Source organism: Myotis yumanensis, unplaced genomic scaffold (genome assembly GCF_028538775.1).
Source record: "Myotis yumanensis isolate MYYU_CA2020_CCGP unplaced genomic scaffold, mMyoYum1.0.hap1 SCAF_9, whole genome shotgun sequence".
In the NCBI taxonomy this organism is placed as follows: domain Eukaryota; kingdom Metazoa; phylum Chordata; class Mammalia; order Chiroptera; family Vespertilionidae; genus Myotis; species Myotis yumanensis.
In genome coordinates this window covers 72,954,664-72,978,930 of record NW_027223760.1, presented here as the reverse complement: position 1 = coordinate 72,978,930, position 24,267 = coordinate 72,954,664, and the positions used below count along the sequence as shown (strand labels likewise).

At 37.7% G+C, this 24,267-nt stretch overlaps 1 protein-coding gene across 4 annotated transcripts in view; it reads left to right on the top strand.

The window, feature by feature from the left end:
• COG5 (component of oligomeric golgi complex 5) overlaps window positions 1-24,267 on the top strand; it is a 205,364-nt gene that overhangs the window by 121,741 nt on the left and 59,356 nt on the right. For 3 of the 4 annotated variants that reach the window (XM_070424649.1, XM_070424650.1, XM_070424648.1), the window contains exons 12-14: window positions 7,684-7,888; window positions 14,239-14,400; window positions 16,551-16,650. In XM_070424649.1, coding sequence (XP_070280750.1) covers window positions 7,684-7,888; window positions 14,239-14,400; window positions 16,551-16,650 — 467 coding nt within the window. The remainder of the gene's footprint in view (window positions 1-7,683; window positions 7,889-14,238; window positions 14,401-16,550; window positions 16,651-24,267) is intronic. The other variant, XM_070424651.1, reaches the window with a different exon arrangement.

The following is a 24,267-nucleotide window of genomic DNA, read 5'->3' as shown; positions in this document are numbered from 1 at the left end:
ATATATCAGTAGTGCATTTCCTTTTTATTGCTGATTTGTATTCCATTGTATACATATAAACCCCAATTTATCCATTCTTTAGTTGAAGAACAATTGGGTTGCTACAGTTTTGGGTTATTATGAGTAAAGCTAACTACAGTCATTTACTGACACATCTTTTTGTATACATATGTCTTCATTCTCTTGGGTAAATACATAAGATTGGGATTTCCTAATAATTTGATAAGTATGTGTTTAATTTTGTAAATAAATGCTAAACTATTTTCCAAGATATATGTACCATTTTACATTCCCATCAATAATTATGATAATTCCAATTGCTCTACATTTTTATCAGCCCATGATATTGTTAGTCATTTTAATTTTAGCTATTCTTGTGAGTGTTATAGTAGATTTTAATTGTGGTTTTAATTTCCATTAGCCTAAAGACTAATGATTTTTGGCCATATTTTCACATACTTACCTACCATCTGTATATCTACTTTGGTTATGTGTTTGTCAAGATCATTGTCTTTTAGTTTAGTTGGTTTTTTAAAAGTTTATTGCTTATTCTATTATTAAGTCTTAAAAGATCTTTATATATTGTAGACTCAAAGTTCTTTTTCAGATGGGTGTTTTACAAATATATCCCTCCCATCTGTGGTTTGCCATTTTATTGTCTTTACAATGTCTTCCAAATGACAACAGTTTTTAATTTTGGTAAAGTTACATTTATCAATTTTTCTTTTATAATTTGTGGGAGTTTTTTTAATCGAAGAAATATTTGTCTAATTCAAGGCCAGAGGTATTTCCTCCTGTATTTTATCCTAGAGTATTACTTGGTTCTTTATAGTTAATTTGTGAATATGATATAAAGGTTAAGGTTAATTTCTATACTCTGCCTATAAAAATGTCTCCTAGGATTTTGATTAGGATTGCATTGATTCTACAGAGCAATTTGTGATGAATTGGCATCTTAACAATATTGAGTCTTCTGATCCACATTTGTGCTATATCTTACCATTGATCGGTTCTTATACATTGCCTCTTATCAATGTGGTGTACAGTTTTCAGTCTTCATGTCTAGCAAATCTGTTCTTAAATTTATTATGATTTCATATATTTTGAGTTTATTATTCATGATACTGTTTTTTAAATTTTTTCTTTAGAATTGTCCATTGTTAGAATGTAGAAATACATTTGATTTTTATGTACCGACCTTGTATTCTTGACTTTGCTAACCTTACTTATTAGTTCTAGTAGTTCTTGAAGATTTTTTAAATGATTTTGTATATTGATGATGATATGGTCTGCAAATAAAGACAATTTCTTTTTTAATCTAGCATCCTATTTTTTTTCCTTAATACACTGGCTGATACCTCTAATACAGTGTAGAGTTAAAATAGCTTCTACATTGCTTACTATCTTACTGAGATAGAATTCAGTTAACCTTTGTATGATCTTACCTGCAGGTGTTTCAGTGATTCCCTTAATTACTCAGGATGAAGAAGTTCCTTTCTTTTTCTTGTTGTTTGAGGGAAAGTAGTTGATCTTTTTAATGCTTTTTTTTGCATACATTTAGATAATCAAATAGTGTTAGTTATTTTAATCTGTTAATATCATGAATTATGTTGACTTTTCAAGTTTTGAACCTGACTTACATTCGTGAATAAAACTCACATGGTCATGATTCATTATCCGCTTCACATGTTGTTGGGTTTAAATTGCTTAAAAAAAAAAAAAAGCCTTGGATCTTTAGTTTTCTTGTAATTTCTTTTTCCAGTTTTAGAATCAGGGTAATGAATACCTCAGAAAATATGTTGGGAAATATTTCCTCCTCTTCAGTTTCTCAAGCAGTTTGTGTAGAATTAGTATTATTTTTTCCTTAAATCAATCTTTGGTCAAATTCACCAAAGAAGTTATATGGGCCTGGAATTTTCTCTGTGGGAAGGTTTTAACTACAAATTCAACTTCTTTCATAAGTATAGGATTATTTCAATTATTTCTTTTTGAATGAGCTTTGGTAGTTTATGTCTTTCAAAGCCTTTTTTCAGTTTGTTGAGGTGTTCTGATTTATGGGAATAAAGTTGCTTTATGCTTCCTTATTACCCTTTGCATGTCTGAGGAATCTGATGTGATGTTCCATATCTCATTCCTGATATCATTAGTTTCATCTCTTTTTTCCTAATAATTATGAGTAGAGGTTTATTAATTTTATTCATCTTCTCAGAAACCAATATTTGGTTTTATTGATTTTTCTCTGTTTTCTATTTTATTGATTTCTGCTCTTATGTATATTATATATTTTCATTTATTTGCTTTGGGTTTGATTTGCTCATTTTCTTGTTTATTAAACCTAAGTTTTCCCCCCCAAACATGAAATGTTAAAAGAATAGTGAAATAACATCTATATATCTATGTCTTTGATTCAATAATTACTCAGAGTTGTTCAATGAAATGAGCATTTTTAGAGTCTGACATTTTTAGAGTGTGCTTGAAAGTTAAAATTCATAAATTATTTTAGGAGGTAGTTTTTAAAATATTCAGGTGTAGTATTATATAAATACATTTTGCCGAAACCGGTTTGGCTCAGGGGATAGAGCGTCGGCCTGCGGACTGAAGGGTCCCAGGTTCGATTCCGGTCAAGGGCATGTGCCTGGGTTGCGGGCACATCCCCAGTAGGAGATGTGCAGGAGGCGGCTGATCGATGTTTCTCTCCCATCGATGTTTCTAGCTCTCTATCTCTCTCCCTTCCTCTCTGTAAAAAATCAATAAAATATATTTTTTAAAAAAAGTAAAAAAAAAAATACATTTTTACTAGCTCCTAACTTTCATGATGAAAGTAATGGGTTTTCATGAGACCAGTCATCATCATGAAGTTTTCTTCACATTGTAAGCTGATTACTAATAAACCAGTAAGAAAATACAAGAGTAAATATGCCTACAAAATATGTAAGTATAATTACAAAATTTAATAAAACCTCAGTTTTTAGAATAAAAGAAAGCAAATGTAAAAGTCCATTTATGGCTGTTGCAATGTATCTGTTCTCAGGCATTCATTAAAACTGTATTTTATCACTTTAAAAACCTTTTTAAAATCTTCAAGCTGTTATAGTCAATATTTTATTTCTTGAATTAAATTTAGTTTGTACTTTGAATATCTCTTCTCTCATTGAGACAGGAATGTACCAAAAAATAGCCTTTAGCATGCTTGAAAATGTTAAACCTTTAACCATTACACCTTCCAGTATTGTTTATTTAGCACATTTGACCTATCACATTTTTTAGTAGAAATTGCCTAATGTAAACTTCATTTCAACAAGTCGTACACATATTAAGAAAATGTAACTCTAGGGAGTGAAACTAGAACAGAAATGCAATTACCACTAATTTGATCACCTATGTCAGTTCTAGGTCTGGTCAATTGGATTTTCTTCTCATTATAGATACATTTTTTTTCTACTTTTCTGCATGACTAATAATTTTGACTGAGGTTTTTGATTGAATTTTGATTTGAATTTTACTTTGGTACTGAATACTTTTATCTCCTTGAAAATATTCTTATTCTGGATACTGTCAAGTTACTGAGAAACATTTTGATCCCTTTGAGTCTTGCTTTTATGATTTATTAGCAAAACTTAGCCGTGTTTAGGGCTAATTATTTCTCACTGCTGAGGCAAGACTCTTCTTGGTACTCTACCAAATGCTGAATTTGAGATTTTCCAGCCTGGCTTTTGGGAACAGGTACTCTGAAGTTTTGTGTAACAGGTATAGTCTCTCTAAACTGCAGAGATTTTTTCTCCCAGACTCTGGAAATTTCCTCACGTGCATGTGCTGATTAGTATTTAACTGGATACTCTCAAAGGGAACCATTTGCAAGTTTCTGCAGTTCTTTTCATGCATCTCTCTCTTCTCTGGTATTATGTCCTGTGTATTCTAGTGGCTTCTGTCTTCCTGGTCTCCTGGCCAGTAAGGATAGATGGGTCTCTTTCCCTTCCTGTGCCATAGCCAGCCACTCCTGCTACGAAATTAGCTGTGGTGATTGTAGGGTGCACTTCCTTTGTTTTTTGTCTCAGAAGGAATACTGTCTTTATTGCATGATGTTAAGTGTGTTTTGGGTTTTGATTGTTTTAGATAGAAGGGTAATTCTGGTCACCGTTACTCCATCTTGATTAGAAACAGAAGTTTTAAGAACAGTGATTAAAAATGTAACGGATCCCTCCCGGTCTGGGACCCAAACCCAGGTCCTTCTGCCCCGTGCCTCTTGCACCAATAGAATGAGATGGAGTTTGGTAAAGTGGATCAAGGCATGGAGAAGGGTGAATTTTTGCTCTAAAAGCACCTTCTCCCTGAGTTGGGGAGGTTTGGGAGCCTGTAAGGGGTTCAGAGTAGGTAAGTGGGATCAAGGGCAATGATCAAAGGTGGCGAGTTCTTAGAAAAGGTGTGACAACTTCTAGGAAAAGTTGAGGTATGCACAGTCCTGAAGGCTCAGTTTACACATGGCACCAATTATGCCTAGCAATGTGCATCTCCTCCTCATCCCCCAAACCCCGCCTGATTTTTAGTAAGTTAATGAAGACAAGTTCTCCAGAGAGTCAAAAGGGGGAGGAGAGGTTCTGCTTCCAGCAATCTGGAGCTGTCTGGTTCTGCGGTTGTTACCCCATTGTCTCAGCAATATCCTTCATACTTCTCTCTCTCTTTTTTTAAAATTTTTATTCATTGATTTTAGAACAAGGAATGTGGGTGGAAGGGGAAAAGAGAAAGAAAGAAACATTGATTTGTTGTTCCACTTATTTATACATTCATTGGTTGCTTCTTGTATGTGCCCCGACCCAAGATCAAACCCACCTTGGTGTATCGGGATGATGCTCTAACCAACTGAACTTTCCTTTTTTCTATCTTGCATTTGTCCCTTTTTAAAAAAAAAAAAAAAAAAAAATTTTTTTTTATTTATTTCAGAGAGGAAGAGAGAGGGAGAGAGAGAAACATCATTGATGAGAGAGAATCATTGATTGGCTGCCTCCTGCATGCTCCACACTGGGGATCGAGCCCACAACCCGGGCATGTGCCCTGACTGGGAATCAAATCGTGACCGCCTGTTTCGTAGGTCGACACTCAACCACTGAGCCATGCTGGCCAGGCTTGCATTTCTCCTTTTTAAAAAAATTTTTCCCCTGAGTTAGAAACCTATTCAAATTGCCTTAATAAAACTAAAAACAAAACTAGAGATTTTCTCCTTAGTTACTATTTAATCTCTCCTTTTTTTATCCAAACTTCATCTTCATTTTCATACTGTTAATCTCTCAAGTAGGTGCACTATAGTTATCTTCCACCATTCTATTGAAATTGTCCTCATTAAAGTAAGCAGTGACCTACCTCTTAATTACCAAATCCAGTCATGCTTTTCAGTTCTTATCTTATGGGACCTATCTGGCTTGTGTAGTCAAAGAAACTACTGAGAAGAAGTATAATATTTTTAAGCAAAAATCTCATTGATATTTCACATTCTGAGTGGTCTGTTACTACTAATAGCATCATTACTTTAGTAACTACCTTTGTGAGAACTCCAAAGTTAAGTTGTTTGTAAAGCAGCTGCCATTTATAGAGCACATACAGTCCCTGATGTGTACTATAGTACTTAAAATTATAGACACAAAATATTAAGGAAATTCAACCATCTGTAGAGTGAAGAGTCTATACAGTGTAACAGATTGTCTAAGTAAGTAGTATTTTGGAAGAAAATATCTAAAGGGAAATTTTTCTAGCTACGAACATGTTCTTTCTGATTATAAATGTTCATGTTTAGAAAAAGAAGATCTGGATATAATAAAATATAATCCAGGGATTTGACAAAAAATGAATGTACTTTATTTAAAAGATGAGGAGCCTGAACCTATCACAATGAAGATTCAAAATATTCCGTATATGAAATCTGCTGCTTTAATTATCTTTGGGTGATAGTTATTTCCAAGATGATTTTTAAGCTTTGTGTCTGTTAGTTTTCTGTCATAATTTCCAGATAATAATATTTGTTCACCAACCTGATGCTTTTTCTGCATTTATTTATTATGATCACATGCTTTTCATCTTAGTTTGTTAATATGATGAATTGTAACCAGAACCAAGGTTTGACTGCCTGCCACTGTGAAAACCAAACTCGTGAGACAGATGCTAGTGAAAATGGAAAGGGGTTTATTGGAGTGCTAGCATCTTGAGAAGATGGGAGACTCTTGTCCAAAGCCCATCTTAGCATCTCAGTGCAAGCAGGGATTTTTATAGCGAGGGGGAGGAAACGCAGAACAAAGAGATCAGGAGGAGGGGCTGTGGATAGGCAGGCAGTATCCTTGCTGGTCCAGATATGGATCTTTAGTGTCAGCGTGCTTGAACTGGAGAGTTCTAGCCAAATTCCTGCAGTTGGGTAACCTCTGTCAACTGAAGACATGGTCAAGGCCATTTCTTATACAAGCAGAAACTGGAACTGCTGGTGCCTGCAATCTTCCTGTATAATAAAAGCCTAGGTGGCATTGTGCGATGTCACAAGGTGGCTGCCCCACGTCATCACAAGATGGCCACCTCCATGTTATCACAAGATGGCTGCCCCATGTCATCACAAGATGGCTGCCACAATATGGCCGGCAGGGGAGGGCAGTTGGGGGCGATTGGGCTGGCAGGAGAGGGCAGTTGGGGGTGATTGGGCAGGCAGGGGAGGGCCATTGGGGTCGATTGGGCTGGCCTAAACCGGCAGTCGCACATCCTCCAAGGGGTCCCAGATTGGAGAGGGTGCAGGCCGACTGAGGGACATCCCCTTCCCTCTGTGCATGAATTTCATGCACCAGGCCTCTAGCATATAATAAAAGGCTAATATGCAAATTGACCGAACGGCATAACAACCGCTAGGCTCCAGGGAGCAGGCCTAAGCTGTCAGTCAGACATCCCCAGAGGGCTCCTGGACTACGAGAGGGCGAAGGCTGGGCTGAAGGACTGCCCCCACCCCCGACTGCACAAATTTCATGCACCAGGCCTCTAGTATGCTTATAAGGAAACTGTCAGTATAGGTCAGTTCCTTTTATCTGTTTGTTAGTACGTTTTATTCTAATTCAATTTCATGGTTTGTCAGAGTTGTATAAACTTTTTATTCCCTGTTACAGAGTCATACTGATTGATATTAGAGTTCTTAGGATAAATCCCTCTTGGTCATAATGTATTATTCTTTTTATATATTCATGGACTAGATTTGCTGAATTTTAAAAAAAATCTTCACCCAATAATATTTTTCTATTGATTTTTAGAGAGTTGAAGGGGGTGGGGGGCGGTGTGGAGAGAAAAACATTGATATGAGAGAGACACACCAATTGTTTGTTTCCTGCATGGGCCCTGACCTGTGCCCGGGATCAAGCCTGCAAACAAAGTATGTGCTCTTGACTGAGAATTGAACCCACAACCCTTTGGTCCGCAGGCTGATCCTCTAAACCCTGAGCCAAGTTGGCCAGGGTAGCATTATTTTATTTATTTTAAATTGCATTTATTGGGGTTACATTGGTTAATAAAACTATACCAGAATTATTTAAATGGCCTCTTTGGAATACACCTTTGGTTTGACCTGTAATGTAAGCTGTTTGTCCCATCATCTTCATATACAAAAGAAACTTCTAGCTACATTTCTTTTTACCATTTATCTAATGCATTTATTGTTTTGCTTGGCAGCTTCTATGTTTTTGAAACAGGCATTTGAAGGAGAATACCCTAAATTATTGCGTCTTTATAATGACTTATGGAAGCGTCTTCAACAGTACAGCCAAAATATTCAAGGAAAATTTAATGCAAGTGGAACCACAGACCTCTATGTTGACTTACAACACATGGAAGATGATACACAAGACCTATTCATACCAAAAAAGTCAGATTATGAGTATGTTTGTTTAATCAAACATGTTTGTTGGCATGTTAAGATTTTGTCTTAATCTTATGCTGGAATAGGTTCTCTGGTAGGGAAAAATTGAACATATGCAAAATTAAACCTGAAAATCTCTTAGATCACTCATGTTTAGGAGCCACATTGGAAAACAACATACATCTTGAGTTTAGAGTAGCCACCTTTTCCTCCTATGTTGAAAAAGAATATTATTTTAAAATTTTTATTTGCGTACCAAATCAATTGATTTGCACACCTTTAAACACTAGAATCATATTTATAGTGAGGAGGCTGACTCAGATAACAGATTGTTATCACCTACCTTGTAAGAAAAATGTTGGATTTTTCACGGGTGATTTTAAATGTTTGTTTTTTTTCACTTAAAAAAAATACTATGGTTGAATTATATCTCGGTCAGAGACACATAACTGGGTTACAGGTTTGATTTCCAGTTCCAGTTGGAGTGCATGCAGGCAACCAATTGATGTGACCCTCTCACATCGATGTTTTTCTCTCTCCTTCCACTTTCCCTCCCTCCCACTCTAAAAATCAGTTGAAAGAAAATCTTCGGATGAGGATTAACAACAATAAGAAAAAAAAAATACAGTTTAGAGGGGTAGCCAATAAATTAGATTTGAGAGGAAAAGAACCAGAGATATACTTGAACAAATTTGGGAGAAGGCTGTTAAGAAGGGAAGACATTTCTTTCATGAAATAGTGCTGAATTTACTTTTGAAACTGTTGAATTGAAGATGCAAATAGAGTTGTTGAAAAGGTAGTTGAATGTGAATCAAGGCTAGAAATACATATTTGGGAGTCATCATTATAACCATTTTTAAAAATCATGGAATTGGAGGAGATTGCATAGGGAAGATGTATATAAAGGTAAACGAGAACTTTGGCCCAAAACAGGTTCTCCAAAATTCATAGATTGGCCAGAGGGATGGCAGCCTGCAATGGAGGCTAAGCAAGAAAATTATTATAGAGGAGAAAAACTCACAGTAGTGTGGGACCCCAAAGAATGAATTTCATTTAAGTTTAAGGAAGGTCAGTTAACTGTGTCATATACTACAGAAAAGTTGAAGATGAGGACTGATAATTGATTTCTTAACATAGCAAAATAAAGGTTTTGGAGGCCTATATGTGGAATGGTAGATACAGAAGCATCGTTAGAATTGATTAATGACACAATAGGAGAAGATCGACTTCTGGGTGGTTAGCACTCCACTGACCCACTGTCCAGTGAAACTGGTTAGGACTAAAATAACAATGTAAAGCCTCTGGAAATGGTCCTAAAAGCAAACAGCAAATGACAAATCATTTACTCGAAATCTATGAAAATTCAGTAAGAAAGAATTTATTGAAGAGCCTGTGATATTTGAGCCAAAACTATTTCTTCCCTGCATTCTCCCATCTCAGCAAGGCATACACTCTACTTGAGACTGCAGCAACAAAGAACAAAAGGCTCCCTTTGCCCTGTCAACTTGATAAACTTCCAGATCTTTGGAGAATTTTTATAAGAGTTTATTTGAGCCAAATTGATAAATGATAACATATGCCAGGAAACAAGATCTCAACTGCTCTAGAGAATAACAGATTGACAGTTTCTTTTATGCATTTGAAATTAAGGAGGGGATGTAAGGAGGATTGGAGAAACTAGGGTGGGCATTAGATTACAGGATAGTTAATGAGATTATGTGCTCTCTTGAGGGTTGATACCTCCTTTTGAGGGGTACTACTTCTGGTATTTCAGAAATGTGTTAACCTAGAAAAATGGACAGGGCTGGTTTAAAATGTTTCCCCAAAGAAGTTATAGGCCTAAGGCGTGAATACTCACCATGACCAGCCCAATTAGGAATTAATGATCAGAGTATTCTGTGAGATTACTTTTCATAGAAGTTCTTTTTTTCATCTACAGCCCCCACCTCCCAGTTGCAGGGCTCAGCCTGCTAACAGCTTCCCATAGCTGAGGCCAGTTTCAGGCAAATGAGATCAAGAAGTGTGCCCAGCCCTAACTGGTTTGGCTCAGTGGACAGAGCATTGGCCTGCGGACTCAAGGGTTCCAGGTTCTATTCCAGTCAAGGGCATGTATCTTGGTTGCAGGCACATACCCAGTAGGGAATGTGCAGGAGGCAGCTGATCGATGTTTCTAACTCTCTATCCCTCTCCCTTCCTCTCTGTAAAAAAATCAATAAAATATATTATATTAAAAAAAAAGAAGTGTGCCCCAAGCACCACTCAAGGAGTGGCAAATCTACCTTATTGTGGTACCATGAAAATACTGGAGTCTTAATAAAACCTTCCCCTGGCTTTTGAAATAGTGGTTCGTGCTAGGAAATGTAGGCTAAGAGGACCTCAGGCTGCTTCCCTGCTTCACTAGAGTAAGGTATTAGTTGAGGCTTTTTCTTAAGACAGTTTAATGCTGTCCAGAATCTGATGTCTTAAGGGCTTAATGATTAAGGGAATGGATGGATAGAAAGGAGAAAGTGTCATGTTAAAGAAATGGAGTTTCTGTGCAGTTACAGAATTTATTGAAAAGCTAGAGGCCCAGTGCACGAAATTCATGCACTGGGGGAGGAGGTGTCCCTCAGCCCAGCCTGCACCCTCTCTAATCTGAAACTCCTCTGAGGATGTCCGACTGCCCATTTGGGCCCGATCCAACAGGGATCGGGCCTAATCGGGCAGTCGAACATCCCTCTCACAATTCGGGACTACTGGCTCCCAACTGCTCACCTGCCTACCTTCCTGATTGCTCCTAACCACTTCCCTGCCAGTCTGACCGACACCTAACTGCTCCCCTGCTGGTCTGATTTCCCCAACTTCCCTCCCCTGCTGGCCCGATCGCCCCCAACTGCCCTCGCCTGCTGGCCTGGTCGCCCCTAACTGCCCTCCCCTGCTGGCCTGGTTGCCTCTAACTGCCCTTCCCTGCCGGCCTGGTTGCTCCCAACTGCCCTCCCCTGCAGGCCTAGTCCTGTCCCCCCCCCCCCCCCCCAACTGCTGGCCTGATCGCCCACAACTGCCCTCCCCTGCTGGCCATCTTGTAACCATCTTGTAACCTGGCGGCCATCTTAGGGTGTGATGGTCAATTTGCATATTATCTCTTCATTATATATAAAAGAATATTATAACATTTATATTATCTAGGAAGCTCTGTAAACTCCAAGTAGGATTAACTCAGAAAGACCACAATAGACAGGTTTATTCCATACTTAACTCATTTAAATTTTATTTATTTATTTATTTATTTACTTTCACTTTCATTAGCATGTAAACTTTGAGGACAGAATTTTTGAACTGACTTCACAACTACATTTCCTACATTTAGGAAGTCCCTGACAAATTGTGAAGACTTAGTAGTATTTGTAGGAGGGAGGGAAATAGAGGAGAGTACGAGTGTGGAAAAGTTTTCGAGCTTAGAGATCTTAGAGTTGCAGCAGTTCAAAATGTTGGCTCAGATATAAGAAAGCTCCATAGTAGAGATAAAATAAAGGTAGATGGATTCCTGGCACAGAACAGAAATAAGTGAAAAAAGTTACCTGTTTGACATTGTAGCCTCCAAGGACCCTTAGAGCATTGGAGAGCAGGAGGAGTGTTAGGGCTAACATTTCTGTGGAAGAGGGAAGATGCTTTTTTTTTTTTTAAAATTGGGTTGACATTGGTTTATAGAATTAGAGGCTTCGGGTCTACAATAAAGTACTTCATCTTGTATGTTGTATATTGCATTGTGTTGGGGAAGACATTTCTTAAGGTTAATAAATGACAGAAGGAAAAACAGAAGACATTTAAAGAGATGTCATAGACTTCAGTATAGGGTTACTTCTAACAGATTTAGGCAGTAGTTCTTCACTTTTCCCATTGTGGTCTTTCTGTCTTCATCTGTTATACTTTACCTGCATATTTCTTTTTTTTCATCCTTACCTGAGGATATTTTCTCCATTACTTTTCAGAAAGAGTGGAAGGGAGAGGACAGAGAGAGAAACATCAATGTGAAAGAGACACATCGACTGGTTGCCTCATGCACGCACCCCGACCAGGTGTTAGGGAGTGAACTGCAACACAGGCATGTGCCCTTGACCAGTAATTGAACCTGCAACCCTTTGGTGTCGGGGGCAACTCCAACCAGTAAGCAACACTGGTCAGGGCAGCCTGCATATTTCTTTACTAGAGTGTTAAGCATTTTAAATCTGTATCTTCCCAGCACTTAAAAAGGGCCTGGTACACGGTATTCCCAGTAAATATGTTTCGAGTGAAACACTTATTGAATGAGAAAGTATCAAGTGATAACCATGGAATTATGACACAGAGCCAAGAGCATTCTGACATCTAGGTCTTGTCAGTTGTTCAGAAAGAGTGGGAAAGGAGAAAGCCAGGCTTTGTATACATGAAGGAGCAGGTCATTTGTTTTCAAGGTTAATATTTAGGATGAAGGGGGATTTATTTAAGAAAAAGAAAAAGACAGTGGCAGGGCAAAAGAGAATGGTAGGGCTGGTAAAAGGGTCATAAACAGGGATGATGTGAGAAGTTAAGGAATTAATTATAGGAGTAAGAAAGCAGACAGAAATAATGATTATAAACATTTGATAATAATTGTCAGAGGAAAACTCTAAGACTCTGAACTGCTAAATGAAAATCAACACAAATAATTGAAGGCATAGGAAGAGTACAGAGGAAAAGAAGTGTTTAATAGGTTACATTTTCATTTGTGAAGAATATTGTAAAACAAATTATCTTAGAACTCCAGTGGGGAGTATTTATGTGATTGTAGGACATTAACAAATACTTTTTATTTTCTCCTCATTCTTATTAGTAACAGTTTGGGCATGGGAAGGCAGATAAAAACCTAGATCAGTATGTATACTTCTCTGCCAGTCAGTGAGCTTTATGGGAGGTGCCAGCTATGGGTGAAAAGGATTGAGCGAGTACAGCAATTTTCAACCAGTGTACTGCAAGATTTTTTAATTTTTCATTTTTTTAAGGAAACCTCTGCAGTCTTTTCTTTTTTTAAATTTTACTTATGGTTTTAGAGAGAGAGGAAGGGAGAGAGAGAGAGAGATTAACTTATTGTTCCACTTATTTATGCATTCATTGGTTGATTCCTGTATGTTTCCTGACCTGGGATCAAACCTGCAACTTTGACGTATCGAACCACACTAACCACTGAGTACCCAGCCAGGGCAACTGCAAGAATTTTTTTTTTTTAATTCTTTATTAGTTAAGGTATTACAAATGTGTCCTTATCCCCCCCATGCAAGAATTTTTAAAACATGCAATACCTGACTATTGAGTCAGGGACACTTACCTCTTTTCCCTTAGATTGTCAAATAAAAAAGTGACAACAGCTCACACAAAATAGCTGTCCGGTGACAATGCCCTGTCTTGAACCATAAATATATAAGTCATATAATAGAGTTGCATCTTATTGGTCATGTTGCATAATAAGGTTGCATCTGATTGGTTAGTTCTTGGTACCAGAAATCCTTATATATAAGTACTAGAGGCCCAGTGCACGAAATTCGTGCACAGGAGTGGGTGGGGTCCCTTAGACCAGCCTGCACCCTCTCACAATCTGGGATCGCTGGCTCTTAACTGATGGCATGCCTGCCTGCCTGATCGCCCCTAACCACTTGCCTGCCTGCCTGATCACCCTTAACCACTCACCTGCCTGCCTGCCTGATCGCCTCTAACTGCCTCTGCTTCGGCCCCCGCCGCTGCGGCTTTGTCCAGAAGGACGTCCAAAATGATGACTGGAAGGTCGTTTGGCTGTCCGGTCTAATTAGCATATTACACTTTTATCATAGATAGACATCTGATATTTTTTAAAGTCACTTTGGAACAAAAAGTGCAGGTAATTATTATTATTATTATTCTTTTTTATAAATCAATAAAAGTTATACCTGTTTTTTTCAGAACAGGAAAAAAATATATATATTGGTGTGCTGCAGAATTTAGTAATTAGTTCATGTATGCCGTGAGAAGAAAAAGGTTGAAAATCACAGCTAGTGGAACAGGTCTCTGCAGACATGACACTGTGTAAAGATAGGATTTGCTAAGTAAAGGCATAGCTCCATTAGAAATTAAGAAGATTTTACAGTGTTAGTCTTTGAGTTTCAAGTGACAGACTTACTTCAGTAGGTATTGGTGTATGTTATATTACATTTATACCTAGGATTTATGTATAAATTAAAATATTTAGTCCTTAATAAATGTTTAATTATGAAATGTATTTCTATTTATATTTAAACAAAATTTTTCTTTTTCTGCATGTAGAGTTACATTTTATTTAGATTTGCTTTTTAAGAAAGGCACTTGCAGCCTAAGTTCATTTTTAATACATTTTGTTTCCACAGTCCAGAAAAGGCTTTAAAAGACTCAATACAGCCCTATGAGGCTGCTTATCTATCCAAGTCCTTATCTCGACTCTTTGACCCTATCAACTTGGTTTTCCCCCCTGGTGGTCGTAATCCTCCTTCTTCAGATGAACTGGAAGGTATTATTAAAACTATAGCAAGGTATGTATTTTTAATATAATGACATGTTGTTAAAATGCCTGCCATGTTTATTAGTCATGTATGAAAGCAATATATTTTAACTTATCTTAAATTATTTAAGTAACTAGTGGCCCAGTGCACGGATTTGTGCACATTGAAAGGAAATTAATTAGAAGAACTATTTTAATCACTATTCACCCTTTCTCTATAATAGAAGTGTCAACCAAATTTACTATCAACAATGACAGATCGAAACACATGCGTACGATTGGCACCAGCAATAGCTTTATATGTATCGCAAGTCAATGTTTATTTTTAAATTGCCAGTGCGTGTCGTATGTACTGGCCAGTCGGATGGATGGACAGACGGACAGTCACTTAGCCTTTTATATACATAGATTAGTCCTGCAGTTATATCAAGAGTTTTGATATAAGTAGTGAATGAGTGCACATAAAGTACTTAAGATTCCAATTAATGAAACCATTTTTTAAATACTGTAAAAAAATAGTCTATTCTAATTATTCTGTACCTTGTCAATGATGCAAATTCTTTATGCTATAGTAAATTTCTATGATTACACAGGAAAGTATAGGAATAATTTTATAAATTGAGAAGTTAAACCATAGAGATTAATGTTTCTTCTCTTAAATTCACAAAGTATTTCACGGCATAGGCAGGATTATAATCCTCACTAGCTTGCTTGTGTTTGCTATTTTAAGCTTTCTAAGTGAATGTGGCAGCTTTTAAAATTCCCAAAAGGGAAGGTAGCCTAGCAGAGGTGCCACCTGAATGCTAGCAGACAATGTAATTATAATGTTGCCTTCAGAAATTTACAGTTGACCCAGATTAATTTGCAACTGCAACTATCTCAGTTCCCATAATAGCTAACAAATTGTCATAACAGTAGGTTTTTACATTTGTAGATGAACACTTTGAGGAGTAAAAATAATAGTTAACCAATATAGGATGATGGTATAGAAATGTCTAGATTCTTTTAGACTACACATTTGATGACAGTAATTCTGAGTTATGTGAGAATAAGACTAAAAAGCCACAGGTATAATTTACATAAGCATCTCTCCAGGTACAAATATATCTATAAAGTATCTACATTGCCAGCATTTTTATCCCAGATCTCTCCACACTTACCATGACTTTCTAAAGTCCTGACTCTAGGTTTAGGTTTTTTTACCTTAATGTATTTGTTATCTGTGTAGCATGGTAGTGACAAAAACAGTCCTGGCTTCAGCTTGGTCTCTTTGACCTGCTTATGGAAATATTAAAGGAGCAGCTTTCCCCTTCCTCTATGCAGCTTGACAGTTCTGTAATCAAATATAATGTGGAGCTTACAGAAGCATAGTTATGCCATTGTTTAAAAGTGAACATTAAAGACATTATGTCTCACTATTGTATGAAAAGGCATTTCTGTCACACATAGTATGTACTAGTGTTATTTCAAAGTCCTTCATTTTCTTTATATAGAGAATCTGGTGCCAAATTTATTCTGCTATTTCAGATACAATAATTACTTCTCCTGGTTTCTGCCTCTATATGGGTTTTCATGCAATTTTTAGCTCCTGGTATTTTCCCTTTTTTTTTGGTTGATAGCTCAGATGTCCCAATTAATTCAATGTTAAAGTTGAAAATAAGCATACTTTAATAATTCAAAATTAAATTCTTGCTATGCTTTTGATATAGTTACAGAACCACACAAAATAGCATGAATTGGCATAATTTCTAGAAACTGAGTATCTTAATGTAGCTCCTGTAATTTATACTTTTAGCCCATGTCCTTCCAAGGTCATCATTTCTATTCAGGAGCTGTCATTTCCTTGCAGATGTCTGTGATATGCAGTGTCTCTAATTGCACTTATCAGTATTCACAAGAGTGCTACTTTTAAAATCTGTACACAATTTACTCTCATAATCACTGCCTAAACCTACAGTGGTATGCTTTCATTAATGAGAAACTGGTCATTAACGAAGCCATCTCAAAGCACTTTTTTTCTAATGCTGAATTTAGGAGGGAAATTGAAACAATGCAATTCTTGCAATCAATAAAATCTATAAAAAGAATTACTATATCGCTTGTTGGTTTTAGGTTTATATGTTGTTCTTTACTTTGCTCATGAACAGTGCTGCTAATAAAGTCTGCTCTTGTTTTCTCCAGTGAACTAAATGTAGCTGCTGTTGATGCAAACCTCACATTAGCTGTGTCAAAAAACGTGGCCAAGACCATCCAGTTATATGGTGTAAAATCAGAACAGCTAGTAAGTGATATCCCTTCTATAAACTTTCATGATTGTGTTTAAAATTACTAATTATACAATACTGGACTAATAATTAATACTGAATTGACTGAAAATTTATTTACTTTAGTGAACTTTTGAAACTTTCTGGTGAATTTAAACCAGAAAAAAGGTTGCATTTATTTAAAAATGGCTATTCTACCATAGTTATACTTTCAGCTGTTTGCATGTATTTAAAGCAATAGCTATGTAATGGAATCATAATCTTAATTCTATACATTAATATTTTAAAGTTAGGCACACATTTAACTAGTACATATGGGTCCTCACTGAAATCTAAACACCAAGGCTTTAGTATATATTTAACTGGCGTTTATGAACTAATTTTAAAGAATGTGCCAAAATCTGACATCTCACCTGTCTTTATAGGGTAGTCAGCCATATCTTTTAGCCTCTCTGACTGCTCCTAATTGAAATGTCAGAAAATAATCTGGTTTTACCTATGTCCTAGTAGTTCCAGTTGGTGCTGGAATAATTTTTAGATAGGTTGGTAAGAAATTGAACTGAAGGAATTTGTATGAAATGATCCTTGTTGATAACAGTCATATCATGAGGCTTCCTACCTTTATTAGGATGGTCACATTTTGTTTGCATATTAATATGGTACTATTTTCCATTCAATTGTTCTTGTAGCCTTGGCAAATAAATTAGAAGCCTCTTTTTCTAAACTTTGTTTCTTGAAAACTGGCCCTATAGAGAAAATCAAAGCTCTTTGTAGGTAATTCGATGACTAATTTTTCTCTCAAGGGTGTTTTTATAAGCTTTATTATGATGTTTATTGCTTGTTTTATTTCTAGAAATGAAATTCAGTACTATATCTAATAGAGTTTAGGGTAATTACTGAACTGTGAGAAAGATAATCCTTATGAGATGATCCCACCTAAGAACAACATTAGAAGGAAGAGCCAGCATTACTAGGAAATATTTTAAATTTTTTCCAGCAGGAGGAAGCAGTGGTAATGGTAACTTGTGACTTCAGTTAAGGCAATAATGGCAAAAGGAATTGACAAAATAAAAATAAATCGACAAACATCTGATTAAATTTATACTGTTGGTCAAATAATCTGTGACCCTAAATTACTCATGGCTACCAAACCTACTGTGCTAAAGGTTAACAGAAACTTGTTGACTTAAAAAAATTTTAAGTGGCCCTGGCCAGGTAGCTTAGTTGGCTAGAGTGTCATCCTGATACACCAACGTTGTGGATTTGATCCCCAGTCAGGGTACATACACAAATCCATAAACAAGTGGAACAACAAATTGATGTTTCTCTCTCTCTCCTCTTCCTTACTCTCTAAAATCAATCAATTTTTTTTTTAATGCTCCTTAAACTTTTTAAAATGAAATTTTCTTTTTCTTTTTTTTTAAATATATTTTTATTGATTTCAGAGAGGAAGGGAGAGGGAGAGAGATAGAAACATCATTGATGAGAGAGAATCATGGATTGGCTGCCTAGTGGGGATTGAGCCTGTGACTCAGGCATGTGCCCTTGACCAGAATCGAACCCTGGACCCTTCCATCCGCAGGCCGACGCTCTATCCACTGATCCAAGTGGGCTAGGGCCAGGATTATTTTTTTAATAGTACACGTATGAAGGCATCACAGGGGAAAAAAGTGAATATCAATAAAGGAATGAGATTTAAGAGTTTATATACCACTTTTTAAAAAAATAAAAAACCTCACCTGAGTATATATTTATTGATTTTAAAGAGAGAGGAAGGGAGAGAAAGAGAAACATCAATGTGAGAGAGAAACATTAATCAGTTGCCTCCTGTACACACTCCAACTGAAACCCCACAACCGTTTTGGTGTACAGAACAGCACTCCAACCAACTGAGCCACCTGGCCTGGGCTCTAATAGAGGGAGAGAAGAGGGGGTGGAACATAGGCTACTTAGGGGAGAGCATATTGTTGTTAGAAAGGATGAATGGGCTCTTAGAAAAATAGATGGGAAATATAATAGTTTGCATGGGTGTGATGTTTACTTCTAGTTTTCTCTCCTGTGAAACTGAGTCAATCTTTCCTGGTGAAACTCCTCCTGGGAAGATACAGGACAATTAAGTTCCTTTTGGAGGATCTGCCTTTAGGTAGAGAGATGAATTCACAGAAAGCCTCTCTCTGCATTTGCTGTTTTTCAAGTACTTTCTGCTCAAAATAATCAGTATACCAAAACAGCATATTTTTTTAGTTGACTTTATTGTGATGACATTGGTTAACAAAACCATACAGATTTCAAATATATAATTCAAAAGAACATCCTCTGCATACTGCATCATGCACTCATCGGCCAAAGTAAAGTCTCTTTCCATCCCCATTTATCCCCCCTCTTCCACCTTCCCCCACGCCTTTCCCTCTGGCTATCACCATGTGTGTGTGTGTGTGTGTGTGTGTGTGTGTGTGTGTGTGTGTGATGTGTGTAGTTTTTTTCTTAATCCCTTCACCTTTTTTCACTCAGTCCCTCAGCCCCCTTCCCCTCCTAATAGCTGTAAGTCTGTTCTATGTGTCCTTGCTTCTGTTTCTACTTTATTGTTAAATTATTTTTTTAAAATATATTTTATTGATTTTTTTTTTTACAGAGAGGAAGGGAGAGGGATAGAGAGTTAGAAACATCGATGAGAGAGAAACATCGATCAGCCACCTCCTGCACACCCCCTACTGGGGATGTGCCCGCAACCAAGGTACATGCCCTTGACTGGAATTGATCCTGGGACCCTTGAGTCCGCAGGCCGACGCTCTATCCAGTGAGCCAAACCAGTTAGGGCTTGTTAAATTATTTTATTCATTAATTCTACAAATAAGTGAGATCATATGGTAATTAAATTGTCTTTCTCTGGCTGGCTTATTTCACTTACCATAATATTCTCTAAGTCCATCCATGCTGTCGAAAAAGATATGATTTCTTTATTATTTACAGCCTAATAGTATTCCATTATGTAAATGTACCACAGCTTTTTTATCCACTCATCTACTGATGTGTACTTAGGCTGTTTCCAAATCTTGGCTATTGTAAATAATGCTATGATGAACATATGGATGCACATGTTCTTTCAAATTAGTGTTTTGGGCTTCTTCAGATATATTCCCAGAAGTGGAATCACTGGGTCAAAAAGCAGTTACCTTTATACTGTTTTCCATGGTAGTTGCAACAATTTGCATTCCCACCAACAGTGCACAAAGGTTCCCTTTTTTCCATATTCTTAGTTCAGCAACCACCCACATCTCCCCTGTTTAAACATTGAGGAATTTCTTAAAATAAACTAACCAAAACTAACGATAATATGCTATATATTTTGGAAATTTAGAGGAAATAAAAGGATATGTGTGTGTTTGTGTATATAAGACATCTTTTCTTGGATGTAGATTTATTTTTTTTACTTTTGTTCATTCACAACATATGTAAGCACTGTCTTTGCTGAGAACCCTATTTAGTTGGGAAATTGGGAGCGGGCCTAAGCCGTCAGTCAGACAATCAGGGGGATGGTGCCGGCAGGCAAGCAGCCAGCCCTTCCCCCATCTCCCACCGAGGGTCACTGCCGCCCGTTGATCACTGTCCCCTCCCTCTACCTGCTGGCACCCGCCTTGGATGGCCTGGAGCCACCCGCTTGCCAGCCCTGCCCCCCGCTGACCAGGGGCCAGATAGTCAACTGGTTGATCAGTTGCTATGACGTGCACTGACCACCAGGGGGCAGATGCTCCAGCTGGTAGGTTAGCTTGCTGGTGGGATCTGGCCGATTGGGACTGAGCAAGATGGGAAGGGAGAGAGAGAGAGAGGTATGACCTGGAGCCCTTCTGCGGTTGTTCCCCAGCTGGCCAGCCTCCCGCATCCCTCCCTGGCCCCAGTCGTGCACCTGTGGTGTCCCTCAGCCTGTCTTGTGCCCTCTTGCAATCTGGGACCCCTCAGAGGATATCAGAGAGCCAGTTTCAGCCCAATCTCACAGGCCAACCCGAGGGACCCCACTGGTGCACGAATTTGTGCAGTTGGCCTCTAGTACTTTATAATCTTGTAAACATTTCTATGTGCTGATTTGGAGAAGTCTCTAAGATATATTATTGGGCTAAAAAAAGAAGGTGAAAATAGTGCATGTAGTTGTCCCACCTGTAAGGAAAAAATAGATATATAAAGGTTTCATGCTTTTTCTTCTTTTTTTTTCTTTTTTCCAGAAGGTCACAAGACACCATTAGTGTATAATTGTGGACGTTAGGTCTAAGAATGGGGAGAGAGAACTTTTGTTTTTCATTTTATGCCTTGAATTCAGTTATTTATATTTCAGTTTTTACCATATGCAAGTTTTTAACAGAAAAAATAATTTAATTAGTACTCAAAGAGACTGATCACACTGAATGGGGCAAAGGAAGCAGGTACAAGTGGCTTTTAAGAAGGAGGCAGGTGCAGATGTCTTTCAACAGAAGTCTGGTAGCTGTTGAAGGAATCTGTGTTCTGGACTTTAATTTACACCATCATAAAGTAGTACCTTCAGCCCAAAGCCTCTTTTTCTCAGGACTGTTTCTTCAGCTTTGCTTATATCCCTGGATTCCTAAATTCATTGCTTTTTCTTTCCTAGAATTCCTGTATCCAATCCAATATACTTGAGCCTATGACCATAACTCTACATCATACCAGCCATTGCAAGATATAGGAAGGGCTTAGGCCTTCACTCTGGGTCAGAGGGAAGCCATTTATTGGTGGGTGTAACAAAGAAGGAGGAAATCTAACTTAAAAGGAAGGATTGAATAACAAGAAGTAACAGTAAACACAAATAATTGGTAGACATGTAGATAAATCTAAGCCTTAATTGCATAAAATAAGAAATAATAGTGACTGATTTGGGACATATAAACAAGATAGACTTAAAATACAACTCCACATTAAAGTTTAGAGTGGAGAACAGATAATGAATTTTGAAGCATTCTAAAATGCTTGTATGTGAAGAGTTTTTCTTTGATTAATAAATTAGTTATGGCATTCATTATTGAAAAATGGGAAAGCTCATTATACCTGACAGTGAATAATAGTTCTTTCTTCCTCAAAGAATTAAAAATATGCAGACTGGTGGCTCTAAATTTAATTAACAGGCCAGTGTTTCAGAGCTGGTGATTGGTTGTGGGTAGGTGGAAATTCCATCTGTTCAAAAGCATAAAGCCCTTGAAGAAAAATAAAGTAAAAGCTCTGTGATTCTTTCTTGGCAAATTGTGTTTGCCTTCCCCACCCTTTATGGTTACCAAACCCCATGAGCCAGGTGGAGATTTTGACTTAAGGGACAGGAGCATAGAGATGTGAAGGAGGTTAATGAGTAAAGTAAGTTGATAAAAGCTCTTTGTAACAGAAATACAAGATTATGAGCAATACAGCTTTGAATTACAAAGCTATATTTTATTCCTGTGTGCTGGTCTTCGTCATCTCTCATGTATAAACAAGATTTAATTTTGTTTCCAGCTTTTTGGTAACATGTTAACTATTCAAAAGGGAACCCATCTCAAGTTGTCTTCTCTTTGATAACAGATTTTAAATTGTGAAGGTTTAGTCTGATGTCAAGATGTAATGTCACCACTGAATCTGTTCAGTGATTGAATAAACCTGTTCTTGTTTTTATATACATAAATATGTAGTGAAACCTTTCCTTTTTTTAATCAAAAGTCAGATATTTGACAAATTCAACAGTCTGAAGTATAAATAAGAACCAAGAAGGAAATAAAAGCATCCTTGGGACCCTAGCTGGTTTAGCTCAGTGGATAGAGCATCAGCCTGCAGGCTAAAGGGTCCCGGGTTCGATTCTGGTCAAGGGCACATGCCAGGGTTGCAGGCTCGATCCCCAGTAGGGGGCGTGCAGGAGGCGGCGGATCAATGATTCTCTCTCATTATTGATGTTTCCATCTCTTTCTCCCTCTCCCTTCCTCTCTGAAATCAATAAAAATATATTAAAAAACAAAACAAAATAAGCATCCTCGGAACTGCCAGAATTGATATCACAATGTCCATGCCCTAAAGTATATCCTTATTTCACAGGAAAGTCTCCCAGCTTTTGTGTGATTAGTTCTCTAGTTCCCATTTTAAAGCACATTAGACCAAGATCAGGGGAAATGAGAAGATCAGAAAGAGAAAACTGATACCTTAGCAATGTAAGAAGGCTCATAGCATCACTAAAATTTAAAGAAAAAGGAAACTCAGGAGTTTCCAAAGAGATGAGAGAAGGGGCAAGCAGCCATATATACCCTACTCAGCTCTGATAAAGTCACTTTTTTTTGTTACTAAGAGAAATTTTATTTAAAAAGTCACAGAGGTAAAAGAAGTGAGTGACAGAAGAAATGGGCTCAGGAAACAAGTTACAGAGGCAAAAGAAGGGGCCCTTGGAGCTTAGGAGAGAGAAGGGTCAAGGAGAGGGACTGGAAAGGTGTGGGAGCGCTTTTGAGGGTGGGGATTTTAGGGGAGGTCCCCAGGGTGGGTCTCAATAGAATATTCAGCAGCTTTCCAGGTGGGCCCTTTTAGGGCTGTGGTCTCCGCTGGTCGGTTGGCGCCAGGGCAGGAGTCACTGGTCCTGAGGTCAGCCATGGCATTGCTCCTCTGGTTTTGCTGCTTTTCTGGGCCTGGAGCTGAAACACAACTGAGGCCTAGGTGTTATCCCTGGGGTTAATGCTTAAGGGAGTGGTCCTGCCAGGGGTTTGTATGGGGGTCCTATGAGGCTATTCTGCCCCTTGTTCCTCCTCTAAAGGTATCTACCACATGACTAGCAACAGGCCAGGGGAGGAAAGGTCAGGGGAGGGTCAGAACCACATGACCAGCAACATGGAAAGTGCGGGGGGCCAAATCACATGACCAACATATGCTAGAGGAGGAAGGATGTCCTCGGGGGAGGTCCTTGTTACCTGTTTTACCCTCTGCTAAGCACCTGGGCCTTTCTGCCCTGGTGGCCTTCTGTACCTGGCCCATGGTCCTTGCTCTCCTCATGTCTGTCTAACTGCCTACCACATTACCCCCTCAAGGATCTTAGCTCTGAGTCACTTTTAAAACAAAGTAGGTAATAGCACAAAAACACTGGTCATTGTAACACTAGTGAACATATGCCGTAACCTCTGACACCACTAGCCATTGCCACTTCAATCTCTCAAGTGGCTTATTCAGGAGCCTTCCCCACCTTCATCATAGCACAGAGCCCACATCTCCTGCTGTTTCATGGGAGCTCAGAGCTTTTATTAGTATTAGTTTACCATTTAGGAGTTAAACTGGATTTTGTAGGCTCTTCTGAGATTCCAACCATTAATTTTTCACCTAATTTCTGTAAGAAAACTGGCTTTTTTTTGCCCACCAACTACAAGTGGTTGTTTTAGAACACAACCTGATTGCAAGTTGGTGACTGTTCATAAGAAAAGGCTAAATAAATTACAGTTATTTAACCTGATGTCAAAACCTTTTGTTGACTTAATAGCCGTTATCATGGGTGGTAACTTCAATAAAGGATTATTCTCTTTATTTTAATTGCCATTTTTAAATGTTTTTAAAAATTGTATTTTATTACCACAGAAATTTATCAAGTGAGAATTGAGTTTCATTTTGGAAATGTATGTGTATATGTTTGTAAAAGG